We start from the raw sequence: 19,207 nt of genomic DNA, 5'->3' as shown, positions 1-19,207 counted from the left end.
CGTGGTTTGCTCAGGCCTCAAGCCCAGCTGCTGCCCTTCCCCTGGCCTGGGGCTCCTGACCTGGGCTGGACACGCATCTTGCGGACCAGGCACCCGGTGGTCCGCCAACAGCCAGGGGTGGGAGGTGGGGGTGGGTGGGGGGGTGCTCCGGACCAGTCTCTCCTCCCCTCTTCTCGCCCCCTGGTCCCTCCCCGCCCCTCCCCCTCCCTCCCCTCCCGCCTCCCCCGCCGGGTCCCAGCCCCTCCCTCCCCTCCCCCACTCGCGATCCGGGCCGCCGCCGCTTGGGCCGGACCCCCCGGGCTCAGCCCGGCCCCCCTCGCCGAGCCGCCGCCGCCGCCCCGTTTGCTGAGGAGGAGGCCCCCGGCCGGGGCGCGGGGTGCGGGGCATAAAACGGGCCGGAGCCGGCGCCCGGGGCACCAGAGCGGCGGACGGCCCCGGGTCAGCGGCCGCCCGCGCTCCCCGGCCGCCGCCGCGCCCGCCCCGCCCGGCCCGGCGCCGACTCCGCGGCCGCCCGACGAGCCCCCGGCCCCCGCCCGCGCCGCGCCCCGCCGGCCCGCGGCCCGCGCCTGCTCCGCCCGCCGCGCCGTCCCGTCCGCGTCATGCCGAGCCTCCCGGCCCCGCCGGCCCCGCTGCTGCTCCTGGGGCTGCTGCTGCTCGGCTCCCGGCCGGCCCGCGCCGCCAGCGCCGAGCCCCCCGCGCTGCCCATCCGGCCCGAGAAGGAGCCGCTGCCCATTCGGGGCGCGGCAGGTAGGTGGGCGCCGGGGGCGGGGGGCGGCGGCGCGGGCGGGGCGGGCCGGCCCCGAGGGGGCGCCGGGCGGGCGCAGGTGGCTTCGAGGCGGCGGGGGCGCGCGGGACCCCCGGGTGCCGCCAGCCGAGCCCGTCCCTGCGCCCCGTAGGCTGCTCGTTCGGCGGGAAGGTCTATGCCGTGGACGAGACGTGGCACCCGGACCTGGGGGAGCCCTTCGGGGTGATGCACTGCGTGTTGTGCGCGTGCGAGGCGGTGAGTGGCGAGCGCGGGGGTCTCGGGGCCGTCGCTGGGGGGCGCGGGGCTGCAGAGGACGGCAGTGAGTCTGCAGACAGTTTGGGACTTGGCTGTTTTCCCTTTGCCCGGCTGCCTGGGGGAAGGGGAGAAGCGCACCCCCTCCCCAACTCTGAGGCTCAGGTGTTAACTGGTGCCGCTCTCCCACCGCCTGTGCTCCCTCCGTGCCAGTCCCCTTTTCTCCCGGGTCGCTGTCGCTGGGTGCGGCGATCGTCATCCCACCCCAGAGAGAAAGAGACGTTGAGTGACTTGTCCAGGGTCACACAGCGTGTAAGAGGCGGAGTCTTGGGCTGGCTGCGTGGGACCCCCACCTCTCCGCTCTTGCGGCACCCTTGAATCACCCCCCCCCCTTCTCCGCGAGCAGCCTCAGTGGGGTCGCCGCGTGAGGGGCTCGGGTAAGGTCAGCTGCAAGAACATCAAGCCCGAGTGCCCTGCCCTGACCTGCGGGCAGCCGCGCCAGCTGCCCGGACACTGTTGCAAGACGTGCCCGCAGGGTAAGTCGGGCGCCGCTCGCGCGGCAGGCGGAGGGCGGCGGGGTGGATGCGCGGCCCCCAGCCCCGCCCCTCGGTGCCCAGGCTCAGGCCCGTGCCCCCCTCCTCCGCGCGGCAGAGCGCAGCAGCGGACCCGACAGGCCGCCCACAGGCCTGGCCTTCGAGTATCCGCGGGACCCCGAGCATCGCAGCTACAGCGACCGCGGGGAGCCGGGCGCGGAGGACCGCGGCCGCGCAGACGGCCACACGGGTAAGGTGTGCGGAACCCCGCGGGTGTGGACCTGTGTGCGTGCGTGTGTGCGCGTGTATGCGCGTGCGTGTATACGTGTGCAGGCGTGTGTGCGCGCGTGCGTGTGTGTGGTGTGTGTGCGCGTGCGTGTGCGTGTGTGCGTGCGTACGTGTGCGTGCGTTTGTGTGTGTGCATGTGTGTGCACGTCTGTGCGTGCGTGTGTGTGCTGTGGGCCAGCACACCGCCGCCGTCCCGGGTACCAGGACCTTGTGCTCCCTTGGCAGACTTCGTGGCACTGCTGACAGGGCCGAGGTCGCAGGCCGTGGCGCGGGCCCGGGTGTCGCTGCTGCGCTCTAGCCTGCGTGTCTCCATCTCCTACAGGCGGTGAGAAGGAAGGAAGGGGGCTGCACTGGGAGGGCCAGGGCGCGAGGACCGGCAGAGGTCGGAGCCGGAGGCTTCAGGCCCGGCCTCACCGCCCGCTTCATCCCAGGCTGGACCGACCCACCCGGATCCGCTTCTCAGACTCGGCAGGCAGCGTGCTGTTTGAACACCCCGCCACCCCGACCCAGGACGGCTTGGTGAGAGGATGCTGCTGACCGGTGCTTGTCCTGGCTGGGCGCCGACATAAGGAAGCCCATTGTACAGATGGAACCACCGCAGTTCAGGGGCAGCGTGTGATGTGCTCAAGAGATCCATCTAGTAAATGATGGAGCCTGGGTTTGCACTCACACACCTTGGCTCCAGGCCCTCTTCTTTTTGGGGGGGAGGGTCCCAAAAAGTGTTTAGAAGACCCTGGGGCCACTGGTCCCCACCAGCAATTCCCCGCCAATTAGGCTCAGTGTGAGGTGAGGGAACCCATTCACCCTGTATGCTGGAGGCTCTCAGGGCTATGCTCAGTGGTGCTTGGGGGACCCCATGTGGTGCTGGAGTTAGAACACAGTGTCTGTCCTAACCACCTGGGTACCACCTCTGGGCCCCCACAGGGTCACTCCTCTTCCTCCTCTTCCTCTTCTTTTCCTTCTCCTTCTCCTCTTCTCCATCTTCTCCTCCTCCCCCTCCTCCTCCTCCTCCCCTCTCCTCCTCCTCCTCCTCCTCCTCCTCCCTCCTCCTCCTCCTCCTCTTCTTCTTCTTCTTCTTCTTCTTCTTCTTCTTCTTCTTCTTCTTCTTCTTCTTCTTCTTCTTCTTCTTCTTCTTCTCTTCTTCTTCTTCTTCTCTTCTCTCTTCTTCTCCTCCTCCCCTCCTCCTCTCCCCCCTCCTCCTCCTCTCCCCTCCTCCTCCTCCTCCCCCTCCTTCTCCTCCTCCTCTTTCTCCCTCCCCCCTCCTCCTCCTTCTCCTCCTTCTCCTCCTCTTCCTCCCCCCTCTTCCTCCCACCTCCCCCTGCTCCCCCCTCCTCCTCCTCTCCCTCCTCCTCCTTCTTCTTCTTCTTCTTCTTCTTCTTCTTCTTCTTCTTCTTCTTCTTCTTCTTCTTCTTCTTCTTCTTCTTCCTTCTTCTCTCCTCCTCCTCCTCCTCCTCCTCCTTCTTTATCATCATCATCATCTTCTTCTTCTTTTTCTCCTCCTCCTCCTCCTCCTCCTCCTCCTCCTCCTCCTCCTCCTCCTCCTCCTTCTTCTTCTTCTTCTTCTTCTTCTTCTTCTTCTTCTTCTCTTCTTCTTCTTCTTCTTCTTCTTCTTCTTCTCCTCCTCCTCCTCCTCCCTCTTCCTCCTCCTGCTTCTCTTCCTCCTCCGTCCTCCTGCTTCTCCTCCTCCTCCTCCTCCTCCTCCTCCTTTTCCTTCTTTCTTCTTTTCTTTTTGGTCTCCACCCACACCCTGTTGATGGTCAGGGGTTACTGCTGGCTCTGCACTCAGAAATTTCTCCTGGCAGTGCTTGGGAGACTATATGGATGCCAGAATTCAAACCTAGGTCAGCTGCATGCAAGGCAAGTGCCCTCCCCACTGTACTATTGCTCTGGCTTCAGGACTCCTTCTTGAGTGTCCCAGGGGCCTGGGGGTCCTTTCCTAATCTTCCTTTGTGCTGAGTGGGGTGCTCTTGCCTTTCTGCTGCAGGTCTGCGGGGTGTGGCGGGCAGTGCCACGGCTGTCCCTGCGGCTCCTCAGGTCAGAGCAGCTGCACGTGGGGCTCGTGTCTCCCACGCACCCCTCAGGGGAGGTCTGGGGGCCGCTCTTGCGGCATAGAGCCCTGGCTGCAGGTGAGAGTGCCGGCGCCCCTGGACCTGGGCTTGGGAGGGCCATGTGGACAGAGGATGGGGCATTCTGATGGACCTTCCTGTCCTTCCTCTACCAGAGACCTTCAGTGCCATCCTGACTGTGGAAGGCGCCCCCCAGCTGGGCACAGGTGGCATTGCCCTCCTCGCGCTCAGCGACACGCAGGACTCCTTGCATTTTTTACTGCTCTTCCGCGGGCTGCTGGAGCCCCGGGGTGGGGGTAAGTGTGCTGCGGGTCGCGGTGGCAGGGCGCCTAGCTCCCCCGGGGGGCCCCACGTGCCGCTCTTGCAGGCCCCGCCCAGGTTCCCCTGCGGCTGCAGATTCTCCACCGAGGACAGCTGCTGCGGGAGATCCGGGCCAACACCTCGGTGCAGGTGAGTTGTGAGGTGCCGCCCCCCTGCCCCCCGCCCCCCTGTGCTGGCCTCTCTCTGGGCGGCTTGCCATGCATGGCCTCGTCCCCAGGAGCCGGGCTTCGCCGAGGTGCTGCCCAGCCTGACAGCTCAGGAGATGGACTGGCTGGCACTGGGGGAGCTGCAGATGACCCTGGAGAGGGCAGCTGGGTCTGGACCACGCATTACTGGACTCATTGCTGCCCGGCAGGCCTGTGACGGTGAGCCCGACTTGTGACTGGCACTAGGCCGGCGTAATAAGGAGGCCGCACAGGTGCCAGGGGAGGGGTCAGGGTGTACCTGGAAGGCACCTGTGGGAGATGGGTGGCCCAGGGCCAAGAGGGCCACCCTCTGTGTGTGTGTGTGTGTGTGTGTAGGGTTTGGGTCATTCTTGGTGGTGCTTACTCCTGGCTCTGCACGCAGGGATCACTCCTGGCAGGGCTCTGGGGACTCTATGTGGTGCTGGGGACGGAACCCGGGTCGGCGCGTGCAGGGCAAACCCTGACCTACTGTGCTGTGTTGCCCCCGCCCCCCCGCCCCCGCCTTACCCCTTGCAGTGCTGCAGAGTGTCCTGTGTGGGGCCGATGCCCTGCGTCCAGTTCAGACGGGTGCGGCGGGCGCGGCCAGCCTGACTCTGCTCGGCAACGGCTCCCTGATTTACCAGGTGAGAGTTGGGGCTGCAGGAACAGGTGTGGGATTTCAGGCCACCTGACGCCCCACGGTGCCCTTCCCCGCCCGCTCCATCCAGGTGCAGGTGGTCGGCACGAGCAGTGAGGTGGTGGCCGTCACACTGGAGACCAAGCCCCAGCGGAGGGACCAGCGCACGGTCCTGTGCCACATGACCGGGGGCCAGCCTGGAGGACACACAGTGAGTGTTGTGGGAAGGTCCTGGCACAGCTGTCCACGTGTGTACATGTATGTATGTGTGTGTATGTGTGTGTGAGGGGGTGTGGTTGTATGGGTGTGAGGGAGGTGTGGGTATATGGGTATATATATATGTGTACGTGTATGTGTGTGTATGTGTGGGTGTAGGAGGGGGTGTGGGTGTGTATGTGTTTGTGTGTGTGTATGTATCTGTGTGTGAGGGGTGTGCATGTGCGGGAGGTGTGGATGTATATGTGTGTGTATGTGTGTGTATGTGCGCACATATATGTGAAGGCTTTTGGGTGAGGTGTGGGTGTATGTATGTGCGTGCGAGCGTGTGTGTGTGCATGTGTGTGTGAGGGGCTGGGTGTGGTGTGTGTGCTCTGTGGGAAGTCAGGCTGGACAGGCAGGATCAGTGTCCCCTCCATGGACTCTCTCGTTGAACTGTGTGGCACCCTGTGTGGAGGGTCAGATGGGGGACCAGATCCTCTGCCAGTCCCCGAGACGGGCTCGCAGCTGACCCCCAGAAGAAGCTGCACGTGGTCCCTGGGCTTTCTCAGTGAGCGCCTCTTTCCGCTCTTGGGAAACAGTGCTCAGGGCCCTGGGCCCCTTTTGTCAGTCCTGGCCACTCAGGCTGGATAGTTTAGTGTCGGGACAGAGAATGTGGAGCTGCTCGGACCTTGCATGGTTGGGCATTAGGCACCCCCACACACGGTGCTGGGGGTCATTAGGGCCAGAGGGGAGGTGCTTGGGGAACCACATGGTGTTGGGATTCAATCTGGTGTCCTGGCACATGCCATGCTAGTGCCTCTGCCCACTGAGCCATCCTTCCAGCCAGGGCCCCTGACTTGTATTTCAGAGAGAATAAGTTATCTGCAAGGCTGTTACTTGGCTATGAAGTGGCAGAGAAGTAACTTGAATCTGGGCTTTCAAGGTTGTGTGTGAATGTGTGTATGTGTGTGAGTGTGAGTGTGTATGTATGAATGTATGCATGTATATGAGTGTGTGTATGTATATGAATGTGTGTGTATGTATATGTGTGAGTGTGTGTGTGTGTGTGTGTGGCCTTATTGGCACTCCTGGCTCAGTGCTCTGGGGTTGCTCCCCTTTTTTGTTGTTTGTTTGGGTCATACCTGTCAATGCTCAGGGGTAACTCCTGGTGTTGCACTCAAGAATTACTGCTGGCCTTGCTCAGAAGACCACGTGGGGTGCTGGGGATCGAACCTGGGCTGGCTGCATGCAAGGCAGGCGCCCTACCCACCATACTATTGCTCCGGCCCCCATGTGAGGTGGCACCCTGGTGGTGTTGGGGAACTGTGTGGCACCCAGATGGGACCCGGGCTCATGCATTTCAGGCATGTATGTCCACCCATCGGGCCATCTGCCCAGCCCCTGCAAGGCTCTTGTGTTCCTGGTGTATGAGTATGATTGTGTGTATGTGAGTGTGTGTATATGTGTGTGTATGTGTGAGTTTGTGCATGTGCCTGTGTATATGTGTGTAATATATGTGAGTGTGTGCATGTGCCTGTGTGTGCATATACCTGTGTGTATACATGTGTCTGTGCGAGTGTGTGCATGTACCTCTATGTGCAAGTGCCTGTGTTTGTGTGTATATGTGTGTGTATATGTGTGTGTGCATGTGCCTGTGTTTGTATGTTTGTGTATGTGTGAGTGTATACATGTGCCTGTGTGTATGTGTGTGAGTGTGTATATGTGTAAGTGTGTGCATGTGCTTGTGTGCGTGTGAGTGTATGCACATGCTTGTGTGTGTGTGTGTGTGTGTGTGTGTGTGCGTGTGTGTGGTATCCTGGGGTCATGAAACGGAAAAAGCTTTAGAATGTTGGGGTGTTCCTCAGGGATCTGGCAGGCTGCGGCTTGAGCTCCCCCTTCCCCGCCCCTGCAGGCTGTGGGTGTCTGCCCTGGGCTGGGTGCCCGAGGGGTTCACATGCTGCTGCAGAACGAGCTCTTCCTGAACGTGGGCACCAAGGACTTCCGGGATGGAGAGCTTCGGGGACACGTGGCCGCCCTTCCGTACAGCGGGCACCGTGCCCGCCATGACAGTGAGTGTACTGGGGTCCTCTGACCGCCCTGCAGTGAGGGGTGCAGCCAAGCACAGCGGGCACCTCGGGGCTCTGGGCTGGCATCTGGAGACGTGGGTGTGGGGGCTTCACCAGCCCTGGTTCTTCGTGGGCTCCGTGCTGGGGCAGCCGGGCCCAGGCCAGGACCGTGCAGCCCCGTCCGCTCCTGGTCACTTCTCTCACCTGTCCCCTTTTTTCTGTTGGACCCAGCGCATCCTATGGTGCTGGCGGGAGCCCTGGTGTCGCCGCCCGTGAGGAGTCCGGCCGCAGGGCATGCGTGGCTCTCGCTGGATGCCCACTGCCACCTGTACTACGAGGTGCTGCTGGCCGGGCTGGGCGGCTCCGAGCAGGGCACCGTCACTGCCCACCTCCTCGGGCCTCCCGGGACGCCCGGGCCCCGGCGGCTGCTGAAGGGCTTCTATGGCCCCGAGGTGAGGCCCCATGGGGAGGCGGCTGGGCAGTCGTGGCCAGTGAGCAGGGACAGGCCTGACTGTGGGTCTGACTCGGCCTTTGTGATCCCTTCTCCTTGCTGCCTCCTTCTCGGCGGGAGCCCTGGGACGCTAGGTAAAGGCTGGGGCCCTGGAGGGGCTGGCGCGGGGGGCTGTAGGCTGGAGCCCCCGCGTGCCCCCACCAGTCCGTGTGCTCCCAGGCGCAGGGTGTGGTCAAGGACCTGGAGCCGGAGCTGCTGCAGCACCTGGCGCGGGGCACGGCCTCGCTGCTCATCTGCACCAAGGGGAGCCCCCAGGGGGAGCTGGGCGGGCAGGTAGGCGGGCTGCAGGCTGGAAGGGGGCGTGCTCGCCTGGGGCAGCGGGGGCGGTGCCTCGGGCGCCGACGGGTGGCGCTTTCGGGCTGCTCTGTGTTGGGGTGCTGGGCCCGGGCCTCACTCCCCGCCCCCTCCCAGGTACACATCGCCAACCAGTGCCAGGTGGGCGGCCTGCGGCTGGCGGCGGGAGGGACCCCAGGGGTCCCAGCGGCCCCCGCCGCCGCCGCTGCCGTGGCCGCGCTGCCCGCCGTGCAGGGCCCGGACGCCCCGCTGCCTGCCAAGTCCAGCGGCCACGGGCGGCCCCGAGATCCCAACACTTGCTTTTTCGAGGGGCAACAGCGCCCCCATGGAGCTCGCTGGGCACCCAACTACGACCCCCTCTGCTCCCTCTGCACCTGCCAGGTAGAAGGAGCCTGGGACGGGTTGCAGGGGAGGGCTCCGTGTGTGTGTGTGTGTGTGTGTGTGTGTGTGTGTGTGTATGGGTGGGTGTGGGTGGGTGGGGTGGGGGGTGCCTTCCGCATCCCAGCGCACTCCCTCCCCTCTGTCTGCAGAGACGCACTGTGATTTGTGATCCCGTGGTGTGCCCCCCGCCGCCCTGCCCGAACCCCCTGCAGGCCCCAGACCAGTGCTGCCCCGTGTGCCCAGGTGAGTGGCCAGTGGGGGGGGTGGAAGGAGTAGGGAGAGTGGGGTGGGGGGTGCGGTGCTGGGGAAAGAAGGGGGGATCACCTTTTACCTTCACTAGACCTTTGGCTCCACAGAGAAACCAGATGTTAGAGACCCCCCAGGGCTGCCCAGGCTGCGGGACCCCGGAGAGGGTGAGCCGGAAGTGTGTGCGGGTGGGGCAAGGCATGGCGCTGCGGGGCGGGCCCAGGAGGGGTGCAGGAGAGGCCTGCGGGGAGGCTGAGGGGCACAGGTGCCAAGTGACCCCCGCCAGGCTTCCTGAGGTGCTGGCCCGCAGGCGGGCTTGGGTCTGACCAGGGCGGGGTTAGCCAGAGGTCAGTACTAACGGCAGCTGGGCACTGTCCCCCACCAGGCTGCTATTTTGATGGTGACCGGAGCTGGCGGGCAGCGGGCACCCGGTGGCACCCCGTCGTGCCCCCATTTGGCTTAATTAAGTGTGCGGTCTGCACCTGCAAGGTATGGCTGCCCATTCTCTTCTGGTGCCAGGGCCCAGCCCGGGCTGCAGAGAGCGGGAGGGCCTGCCCGTCTGAGGTCTGCCCAGGGCGCCAGGAGGCAGACAGTCCCGGACCAGGCCCTCGGGCTCCTAGACTTGGCTTCCTGTAGACGGGCGAGGGCTGAGCTGGGTGAGAACTCGGCCTCTGCCTGCTGACTATCAACCTGTGACCCCGGGCACACACTCTCTCTCCCCCGAAAAGCGGGGGTGCAGGGGTCTGAAGCGCCGGCCCAGGGGCTCGGAGCAGAGGACTGTGTGGCTACAGCTGAGGAGCGGGAGGAAGTGGCAGGCTGGGGCGCTCCCCTCCGTCCTGACACCCTTCGCTCAATGGATCCCTGCAGGGGGGCACTGGAGAGGTGCACTGTGAGAAGGTGCAGTGTCCCCGGCTGGCCTGTGCCCAGCCCGTCCGCGCCAACCCCACTGACTGCTGCAAACAGTGTCCAGGTGAGGGGTGCCCCTGGGGAAGCTAAGCTCCTCTCTGGGGGAGGAGATGCATGGTGCTGGGGAGCACTGGGAAGGGAGGAGGGGTGGAAGGGACTTCTCAGGTATTCAGCCCAGGCTCAAAACAGCAGAGAGAACATGCACGTACTAGTGGGCTGCAAGGGGTTCCAGTTTCTGCCCCATCCATCTTCATCATCTGTCCACCTGCCCACCTCTCTGTCCATCAACTCTGCTGTCCACTCCTCCATCCCCATCATTCATCCTGCATCCATCCATTCATACATCCATACACCCACCATCCATCCACCTACCCACCCACTCATCCATCTACCCACCCATCCTTCCGTCCATCCACACCCCCACCCCCACCCCCTCATCCATTCGTCCACCCATCTGTCCATCCATCCACCCACATATCCACCTATCATCCATCCATCCATCTGTCCATCCATCCATCCATCCATCCATCTGTCCATCCGTCCATCCATCCATCCATTATCCATCAGTCCCCATCCTCCACCATCCATTCATTTGTCCATACACTGATCCACTCCTTACTTATTATCTCCATCATTCGTTCATGTACCTATCCACTCATCCATTATCTATCCAGCTATCCGCCCATTCACCCACCTTTCACTCATCCATCCCCCTTTCATCTATCCTGCAGCAATCTACCATCTATTTACCCTTTAATAACCCATCATCCATTATCCAACATTCCTTCCTCCTTCCCTCCCTGCTTCCATCACCTACATTTCCATCCATCCATCCATCCATCCATCCATCCATCCATCCACCCACTGTTTTGTTCATTCATACCACTCATTCATACATGCATGTGTGTAGCCATGCATGTGTGCCTCCAACCAGATTCATTCCATACTAAGTTTATAATGGAAACTTCTAGGTACTGGAGGTTCAGTGAGAAGACCTGGAGGCTCTCAGAGAATTCACCTCTGCTGATGCTGCCTCCCTCCTTCTCTCCCTTCCGACAGCGGGGTCTGGAGCCCGTCCTCTGCTGGGGGGTCCCATGCAGGCTGATGGTCCCCGCGGCTGCCGGTTTGCAGGGCAGTGGTTCCCGGAGAGCCAGAGCTGGCACCCCTCAGTGCCTCCCTTTGGGGAGATGAGCTGCATCACCTGCAGATGTGGGGTAAGTCTGAGGTGAGGGGGGGAGTAGGAGACCTTGGTGGGTGAGGGGGTGGGGCAGACTCTTGGTGGGTGGGCTTCCACAAGGAGGCCGAGGGCTGCGGGTGCCTCCCGGAGCCTCAGGAGCTGCTTTCCGCCCCAGGCGGGGGTGCCCCACTGTGAGCGGGACGAGTGCTCCCCACCGCTGTCCTGCGGCCCCGGGAAGGACAGTCGCTGCTGTGCCCACTGCGCTCCCCGGCAGCGTGAGTGTGGGGTCCTGGGGGGGCTTCCAGGGGTGGGGGGCCAGGGCCAGAGCCGTCCCGCTTGCATCCTGCTGTGTACTTGTTGCCCCCACCCCCGCCTGCACTGAAGCCCCCCAAGGCGCCGGGTCACTGAGAAGATGCTGTTCCTTCCTAGTGCCCAGTCCCTCTGCTGTGCCCTCCCTGGGCCCTCAGGGCCCCCTCCCTGCCAAAGGCCTTCCCGCAGGCTGGAGAGATGGTGCAGTGGGTAGGGCATCTGCCTGGCACGCAGCAACTTGGGGGGGGCATCCGTGGCAGTGGATAGGGTCCCCCGAGTACCACCAGGAATGATGCCTTAATGCAGAGCCAGGAGCACGGGGTGTGTGGCACCCCGCTTCCCCCCGCCCCCCAAATGAACGAACCAAAGTCCTCTGCCTTCTTTCCACAGCGGCGCTTGAGACCAGGACAGTTCCAGAGCCACAGAAAGAAGCCCAGGGCTCCTAGGCAGCCGTCGTCGGGAGGCCTCAGGACCAAGAGGAGGGGCCTGGGCTGGAGAGGGAGTGGTGTGGGGGCCCCCCCGCGTTCTCGTCTGGGCCCCCCTGCCTCATGCTCCGTCTCCCTCCCCCACTACCTCTGGGCACCGCAGCTCCTCACGCAGGGGGCAGGAGGGCGGCTGGGGCCTGGCCTGCCCAGCTCCGGCCTGCTGGAGGCCCGACCTCCCCTCCCCTAGTGTACAGTGTCGCCGGCTTGTTGGGGTTTTAATTTATCCTCACTCAGCCTCACGGGCCCCCCAGTCCGCCTGCTGCCCGGAGCTGAGCAGAGTCACTATTGGAGATTTTTGTATTTATTAAACCAGTTTTTTTTTTTCAGTCTTTGGACTCTAGCTTGTCTCTCTGTGGGTGCTATAGGACAGCGGGGAGGGTGCGTGCCTTGTACACGGCTGACCCAGGTTTGACTCCCGGGTGTCCCATACGGTCCCCAAGCCTGCCAGGAGTCAGGAATAACTCCGCAGTGTTGCTGGGTGGACCCCCACCCCACCCAATCCCCTCAAACCCTAAGAACAATGAAAGCAGGAAAAATAAAATAAAATAAAAAACAACCTAGGGGCCTGAGAGAGCGCTCCGTGGGCTGAGCACTCACAGTGCACACAGGAGAGCCGGGTTTGATTCTGCGGGGCTTGGTCCCCAGCCCCCTGCACTGCCAGGAGCAAGCCCTGAGCACAGCCGGGTGTGGCTCCAGAGGGCAAAAGAGAGCCTTGGAAAGCCAACGCTGCCTCTGCACCCGGGTTTACTGTTGCTGGCCTCCCGGGGGCTGTGTTTTGCCAGTCCTCTGTGTGAAGTTCCAAAGAGAGAGACCCGTGGCTCCATCACCAGCCTCTCCCTTCTTTTGAGTCAGGCCAACACTCCTGCTGTTCTCCCGCTGTTGCCTCTTCCGGGGCCTGGAGGGAGGCGGAACCCAGCGCCACAGGCATGCGTGTCCGTTGCTCGCGTGCTGGTGCTCCCGCCCAGCCACCTCCCATTTGCCTGGAAGCTGCAGATCTGAGCTGTGTGTGTGTGTGTGTGTGTGTGTGTGCGCGTGCCAGCACTGTGAAAACAAAACAGAAGCAGGGGGTGTTGGAGAGATGGTCCAGGGGGCTGGCTTTGCATGGGGATGCTCTGGCACCCCCGAGGCTCCCCTGTGCCCCACCAGGAATGACCCCTGAGTGCAGAGCCAGCTGGGTGTGCCCCCCAAATTAAAACAAACAAAACAGGAACAAAAGCACATCAAGGCGAGATAGGACTGGGGTGTGAGGGTTTGGGAACAATGGCCAGCCAGCTCGTTGGAGCCCCGGTGTTGATGGGCCAGACAGGCCAGTCTGGAGAGGGTGGTTTATGCATAATGGGGAGGAGACTTAGGTAAAATTTGGGGGGTGGGGGCTTGGATCACACCCGACAGTGCTCAAGGGGTTGTATGTGGTACCCAGCGCCGGGCTGGGGCCAGCTGTGGGACCAGCCCCGACCTCACCTGTGTACCCAGTGCTGTGGGCACCCTCTAACCCTCTAACACGCTCCCCCACTTCTACCGGGCAGTCCCAGGAGGCTCACCCAGCCTGCTTTCAGTGCTCGCCTGGCCCCCTGCTTCACACAAACACCTCCCTCAGGGACCTGGACTGGACAGATGCCCTTCCTGCCTCAACCCTACTCCGGAGTTTCGAATCCTGCCTCTGTGCTCAGGAGTGACCCCTGGTGGTGCTAGGGGAAAACCATCAGGGTGCCAGGGACCCAACCCAGATCCACTAACAGGGTTGCTTGTATATGCAAGACAGATGCGGAGAACTCCTGCACTATTCCTCCACCCCTAGAACAGGGGGCTTTAAAAGGCTGGTTCGGGTATTAGATCAGGGGCCAGAGAATGGTACAGAAATTAAGGTTCTTGCCGCTCATGCGACCCACTCTAGATTGGTTCCTGGTATTGCATTTGATCCTTTGAGCACAGAGACAGGAGTAAGCCACAGGCAGAGCCAGGTGTCACCTAAACCAACCCACTGCTCCCACCTCTTGCCAAAGAAAATTCAGATCAGCTGCTAATGTAGAAACTAGACACTGTCAGTTAATCAATATGATGGATTATTATCAGTGATTCTGCTTTGGGGCATGAGGAAGTTGTTTTTTTTTTTCATTTTACTTGGTTTTGGGGACATACCCAGTGATGCTCAGGAATGATTCCTGGCTCTGCACTCCTGCTGGTGCTCAGGAACGGAATGGGAGACTGGGGATGGAATCCGGGTCGGCCACATTCAAGGCAAGTACCCTACCCGCTGTACTATCACTTCAGCCCCAAGCTGGAGGGAAGCTTATAAAAAAAGGTATGGACCAGGGACCAGACACACACACACACACACACACACACACACACACACACACACACACAGATCGTAGGCTCTGACTGACCTTTCACCCTGCCCACTGTGGTTCCTCTCACACCCTACATGGGGGCCTCCCCCCAAACATTGGCCAGGGCTAGCCCCTGAGCACGGCTAGGTATGTTTCAAATGTGCTCCCACCCCATTCTCCCCAAGGAAGGGCAGAGGGTGAGTGTGTGAAGGGTGAGAGGGGAGGCAGAACATTGTCCTGGGTGGGCACTTACCTTCCAGCTCTGACCCACATCTGTGCATGCTCCCAGCCTAGCGGGAACTCAGCCACTCCGACATGTGATTCACATCAACTGTGTTTTGTTTTGGTTTTTAAAAGCAAGGTTGACGTCACTGGGGAGAACCTCATAGGTTTCGGCCGAGGTGGCACTTATGTTCTGCTCGGAAATCATTAAGGCTGGCGGGACGGAGGGTCCAAAGCTAAAAACAAATCCAGAAACGACTTCCGCCCCCCACCCCTCTCGAAACATAGTCAAGTCTTGAGCTGTGAGCATCTTTCTGTGGGGTCTTTGTTCGGTCCAAGGCCTGACCCTGTTTGGCTGTATCTAAACTTGGGCAAGACACGTGACTTATCTGACCCTCAGAAATTGGACCCTGTGAGCAGCTTCACCAACGTGCAAGCAAAGCAGCGAAGTGTGTGTGCATTACACAACAGGAAACAATATCATATTCTCGCTGCTTGCCGCTATCACAATATAACCAACAAGGGAAAAAACTCGCTGTCTCACCAAAAGTGATACACAGGTTCAATGCAATTCTTTATCAAAATTCCAATGGTTTGGAGGCCAGGATGGAGCTTAATAGTTGAGCAGTTACTTATCTTACATATATGAGGGCCTGGGCACTCTGGCACTGTAAAACGGAACAAAATATACAATAAAAGCCACCCCCACAAATGTCAATGATTTCTTTTTTAAAGAAATAGGACAAAAGTAGGGGCTGGAGTGATAGCACAGCGGATAAGGCATTTGCCTTGCATGCGGCCGACCCAGGTTCGATTCCCAGCATCCCATATGGTCCCCTGAGCAGCGCCAGGAGTAATTCCTGAGTGCAGAGCCAGGAGTAACCCCTGTGCATCGCCAGGTGTGACTCAAAAAGAAAAAAAAAAAGAAATAGAACAAAAATACTAAAATTTGTATGGAACCACAAAAAACTCCAGAGAATGAAAGCAATCTTGAGAAAAATACAATAAAGACATTATGTTACTCAACTTCAAACTATATTATAGAGTAGTGTCTTATTAAAAGTTATTTAAACTATATGGTGTTAAAATAAAACTAGACATTTTTGATAGACAAAATAAAAAATAGAAAATTTTTTTTTTTTTTTTGCTTTTTGGGTCACACCCAGCGATGCACAGGGGTTACTCCTGGCTCTGCACTCAGGAATCACCCCTGGCGGTGCTCAGGGGACCCTATGGGATGCTGGGATTCGAACCCGGGTCGGCCGCGTGCAAGGCAAACGCCCTACCTGCTGTGCTATCGCTCCAGCCCCCAAAATAGAAAAAATTTAAAAAATTCATCCCTGATCAACAAAATGGAATGGAGAGTCTAATCAAACATATGTTGATGTTTGATCTCTGTTAAAGGATGATAAAAAAAAAGCCATGAATATATAGAGTAAGGAAAATCTCATCAACAGATGGTGCTGGAAAAACTGGGCTTTCATAAGCAAAGGAATGAAACCAGATCACTGCTTTTTTGGATTTGTTTGTTTTGGGGCTAAACCTGGTGGCACTCAGAAATTACTCCTGATTCTGTGCTCAGGGATTGCTCCTGGCAGTGGTCAGGGTACCCTATAAATTATACCCTGTCACCCGCATGCAAGGTGAGCACCTTACCTGCTGACAAGCTCTCCAGCCCCAGAAACTAGATCAGTCATTAATTCCACACACAAAATTAAATGCATGAAAGACTTGGATGTAAGACCTGAAGCCATATGTTACATCCAGGAAGTAATAATCAGTGATACATTCTGCTGTTAGTAGTGTCTTTGTGGACTCAACCTTTTGGCAAGAGAAATGGAAGCAAAAAGAAACAATTGAAACATTAATTAAAAAATAACTTTGGCAAACAGAGATAGGAGATCAGCAGAATGAATAACAGCCCCCTGAATGGGAGCAGATGCCATACGTTTTGACAAGGGGTTAGTATGTGAGGTGGATTAACTAGTTCTGTAACTGAATCAAAAGCAAACAGCTCAATTAGAAAATGGGTAGAAGGACTTGCTCTCCAAGCCCGTATTTTCCCCTGAACACATTTCCCTTCTCCATCTCTCTTTGCTTTTTATTTTACTGCAGAAGAACACAGAAGACTGTGTTCTCTCTCTCTCTCACTTTTTTTTCTCTTTTTTCAGTCACACCTGTCTATGCTCAGGGCGGTTACTGCTGGCTCTGCACTCAGGAATTACTCCTGGCAGTGCTTAGGGGACCATATGGGATGCTGGGAATTGAACCCGGGTCGGCCATATGCAAGGCGAATGCCCTCCCCACTGTGCTATTGCTCCAGCCCCCTGTGTTCTCCCTTGAACACACACTTCCTCGCTTTCTCTCCCCTCGTGTTTTTTCACGTAGAATTCAGTTTAATAAAAATTATCTTGCTTCGAGGGCTGGAGCGATAGCACAGCGGGTAGGGCGTTTGCCTTGCATGCGGCTGACCCGGGTTCGATTCCCAGCATCCCATATGGTCCCCCAAGCACCGCCAGGAGTAATTCCTGAGTGCAGAGCCAGGAGTAACCCCTGTGCATCACCGGGTGTGACCCAAAAAGCAAAAAAAAAAATGATCTTGCTTCACTATTTTGCCTCCTCCTGAAATTCTTTTCCATGAGGCTAAAGGCAACGAATGGGCCAGGAACGTCTGTGCCGAGGTCAGGACCGACTTCCCTAGCTTGCAAAGGGCAATTCCCCGCTCCAGCCTGAGTCTGCGGCCCCCCAAGAAGTAGGGGGTAGGGATCATTTCCCAGCCATGCAGAATAAACGGGGTTCAAGTGCCGCTTGCCCGTTGCTGTGGGGGCTGAGGGGATGTGGGCCTCCTCGTCGTGATTTGTCTTTACCGCCTTTTCCATAGGCGCCTTTCCTGAAGAGGGGGCTCCCCTTCCCGACACTCCGGTCACATCCCCCCGGAGCTGTGGCACATCTCCTGACGGGGCTCCAGAACTTCGGGGCTCAGAACCTCTCTTGAGACTGAGGGTCCAGTGCCTTGCTTGCCCGGGACCCTGAGCTACTTGCTTTGCACGCCTCTGACGCTGGTTCAGTCTTTGGCCCCCCATCTGGTCGCCCGAGCCAACCAGGAGTGATCTCGGAGTGCAGAGGCAGGGGGAAGCCCTGAGCACCTTAGCTGATTCCAGAGATTCGAGCCCGAGTTGCAGCCCCTGAAGCCGTGTGCAAGGCAAGTGCCCTCTTTCCATCGCTCCGATCCTGGTTGACTTGGCTCTGTTTATTTAAAAAGCAGTCTCCTTTCCTCTGTTGTGTTGGTGGTGTTTGCAGTTGTACTGGGGGTTGGACGCATTGGTTATGGAGTTTGTGCTCAGGTTGGTGATGGGGCTCACCAGCGGTCCAGCATGCACGCAGCTGGACTCCCAGCCAAGTGCTCTTTTCTGAAAGTTGAGGACCCAGATCTCCTCCACCCAGCCCCTGTTCTGGACTCTTTGGGGACTTGAATCCAGGACCTCACACATGCCTGCCTGGGACCCTGAAGTATGAGTGCTCTACTACGGAGGGCCCCCCGGCCAAGAGAAAGGTTTGGGCCACAGCTGGCTGTGCTCAGGGGTCACTCCTGGCAGATCTCAGGGACCACAGGCCGTGCTGGAATCAGCTGCGTGCGAGGCCGTGCCTCAACCCCTGAGCTGTCTCCGGGCCCTTCCTCTCCTCATTTGAAGCAGGATTTTGCTGCCTGTCTGGGGACAGCACGGTGGAGCCTCAGTCCCGGGGCCTTAGGTACTCAGTCCCAGCCCTGCTCTCTGGGACCCCCTGGATGTCTGAGCCCCAAATGCCTGAGTGAGGGGCTGAAGTGATAGAACAGCGATAGGGCGTTTGCCTTGCGCGTGGCCGACCCAGGTTCGATTCCCGGCATCCCATATGGTCCCCCAAGCACCACCAGGGGTAATTCCTGAGTGCAGGAGCTAGGAAGAACCCCTGAGCATCGCCGGGTGTGACCCAAAAAAGTAAAAAACAAAACCAAATGCCTGAGCGGGAACTTGGCCAGTGAGTGGAGCCCCACAGGAAGTGTGGCCGTGCGGGGGTGCCGGTGGGCCGAGGCCTCCCAGACAGAGGGGACCATTGTAGCCAGCCAGGTGCCTTCCAGCCCATTCCCAGGGCACAATGAGCTTAGTGATGGGCACATTTTTGTGTGGGCATCACTGGTACTGGTGCCATGGATAGCTCACCCAGGCAACGGGGCAGGGGGAGGGACCCCTCAGACCTCTCATGCTATCTCCTCTCTTTGCTCCCCTCCTGGTCCCTCCTCCCCATCCTCCTCTTTAATCAGGGTCCTCTCCAGCTGAGGCTTCACCTTTTGGGTTTTTATTTACTTCCTTGTCTCCTGGGGGTGGCCAGACAGTGGGGCTGCCTCTGTGTATGTGGCAACTCCGGGGTTTGAACCTGAGACCTCGTGAATGTTTCGAGCTTCTTTCTTTTCTGTTTTTTTGGTCTTGGGGCCACAGATGGCAGTACCCAGCGGTGTGGTGTGGTGCCAGGGGTCTATTCCCAGCGGTGCTCAGAGTGCTGGGAAGGGAATTCAAACCTTTTCCATGTAAAGCATGTGCGGAGGCCTTGGAGCGAGTGCCCCCTCCCCCTGGGTTCTTATCACTTACTAAGAGAGACTGGATGAGTCCATGAAGTGACTGTGTCAGCAAAAGGAGGGGGGGGATGAGATCACAAGTGGAGACAGACATACTGCTGTGGGGACAGTAGAGCAGACCTCATGGAACAGGGTATGTGGGCTGAGTGTGGGAAATTCTAATGGCCCCCTTCCAGAGATGTGCCCCAGGCTCTTGACCCCTCCCAGGTGGTGAGGGCGAGAGTCAAGTCCAAGCCCAGACGGGAGAAGCAGAGGGAGGGACTTTCGGCTCAGATTCACGGGTCTACAAGTTACCGGAAGCGGGTGTTCCCCCGGCTGGAAGTACTATTTGGAAGACAGTTTGCAGATAATGGTGCAGGCTTGGGGATGCGTCTAGAGCACTCAGGCTCAGCTCTGTTTTGTGCATGGCTGCATCCTACGCGCCTCTCAAAGGCACGGACTCAAGTTCTCAGAGAAACTCAGGC

At 59.4% G+C, this 19,207-nt stretch overlaps 1 protein-coding gene across 4 annotated transcripts; it reads left to right on the top strand.

Moving 5' to 3' along the window:
* The first annotated feature begins 551 nt into the window (after positions 1–551).
* On the top strand, positions 552–11,908 carry CHRD (chordin). Of its 4 annotated transcripts, XM_055129092.1 has the most exons (23): positions 556–747; positions 897–1,000; positions 1,404–1,533; positions 1,649–1,780; positions 2,044–2,143; positions 2,250–2,337; positions 3,803–3,944; positions 4,040–4,180; positions 4,252–4,334; positions 4,423–4,570; positions 4,907–5,013; positions 5,098–5,217; positions 7,117–7,273; positions 7,502–7,722; positions 7,941–8,054; positions 8,193–8,456; positions 8,606–8,699; positions 8,813–8,869; positions 9,088–9,191; positions 9,570–9,672; positions 10,668–10,822; positions 10,961–11,060; positions 11,485–11,908. In XM_055129092.1, the coding sequence occupies exons 1-23, from the start codon at positions 600–602 to the stop codon at positions 11,538–11,540; spliced, it is 2,868 nt and encodes a 955-aa protein (XP_054985067.1). In that variant the 5' UTR covers positions 556–599; the 3' UTR covers positions 11,541–11,908. The 4 variants fall into 4 exon arrangements, 3 of the variants coding, with proteins under 3 accessions (XP_054985069.1, XP_054985068.1, XP_054985067.1); XR_008628664.1 differs by lacking the exons at positions 9,088–9,191; positions 10,961–11,060; positions 11,485–11,908 and having other exon boundaries at positions 553–747; positions 10,668–10,804; XM_055129094.1 differs by lacking the exons at positions 9,088–9,191; positions 10,668–10,822; positions 10,961–11,060; positions 11,485–11,908 and having other exon boundaries at positions 552–747; positions 8,797–8,869.
* Positions 11,909–19,207: the final 7,299 nt, after the last annotated feature.

The sequence above is a fragment of the Sorex araneus genome, chromosome 2 (genome assembly GCF_027595985.1).
Source record: "Sorex araneus isolate mSorAra2 chromosome 2, mSorAra2.pri, whole genome shotgun sequence".
Taxonomy (NCBI): domain Eukaryota; kingdom Metazoa; phylum Chordata; class Mammalia; order Eulipotyphla; family Soricidae; genus Sorex; species Sorex araneus.
This window is presented reverse-complemented; position numbering and strand designations above follow the sequence as displayed.

What these genes read in the sequence shown, in the direction of transcription:
- CHRD (XM_055129092.1), top strand. Translation starts at nt 600, where the DNA reads ATGCCGAGCCTCCCGGCCCCGCCGGCCCCGCTGCTGCTCCTGGGGCTG. An exon ending in AGGGGGAGCTGGGCGGGCAG is followed by an intron (nt 8,055 to 8,192) that starts GTAGGCGGGCTG and finishes GCCCCCTCCCAG; the next exon opens with GTACACATCGCCAACCAGTG. An exon ending in GCTGCGGGACCCCGGAGAGG is followed by an intron (nt 8,870 to 9,087) that starts GTGAGCCGGAAG and finishes GTCCCCCACCAG; the next exon opens with GCTGCTATTTTGATGGTGAC.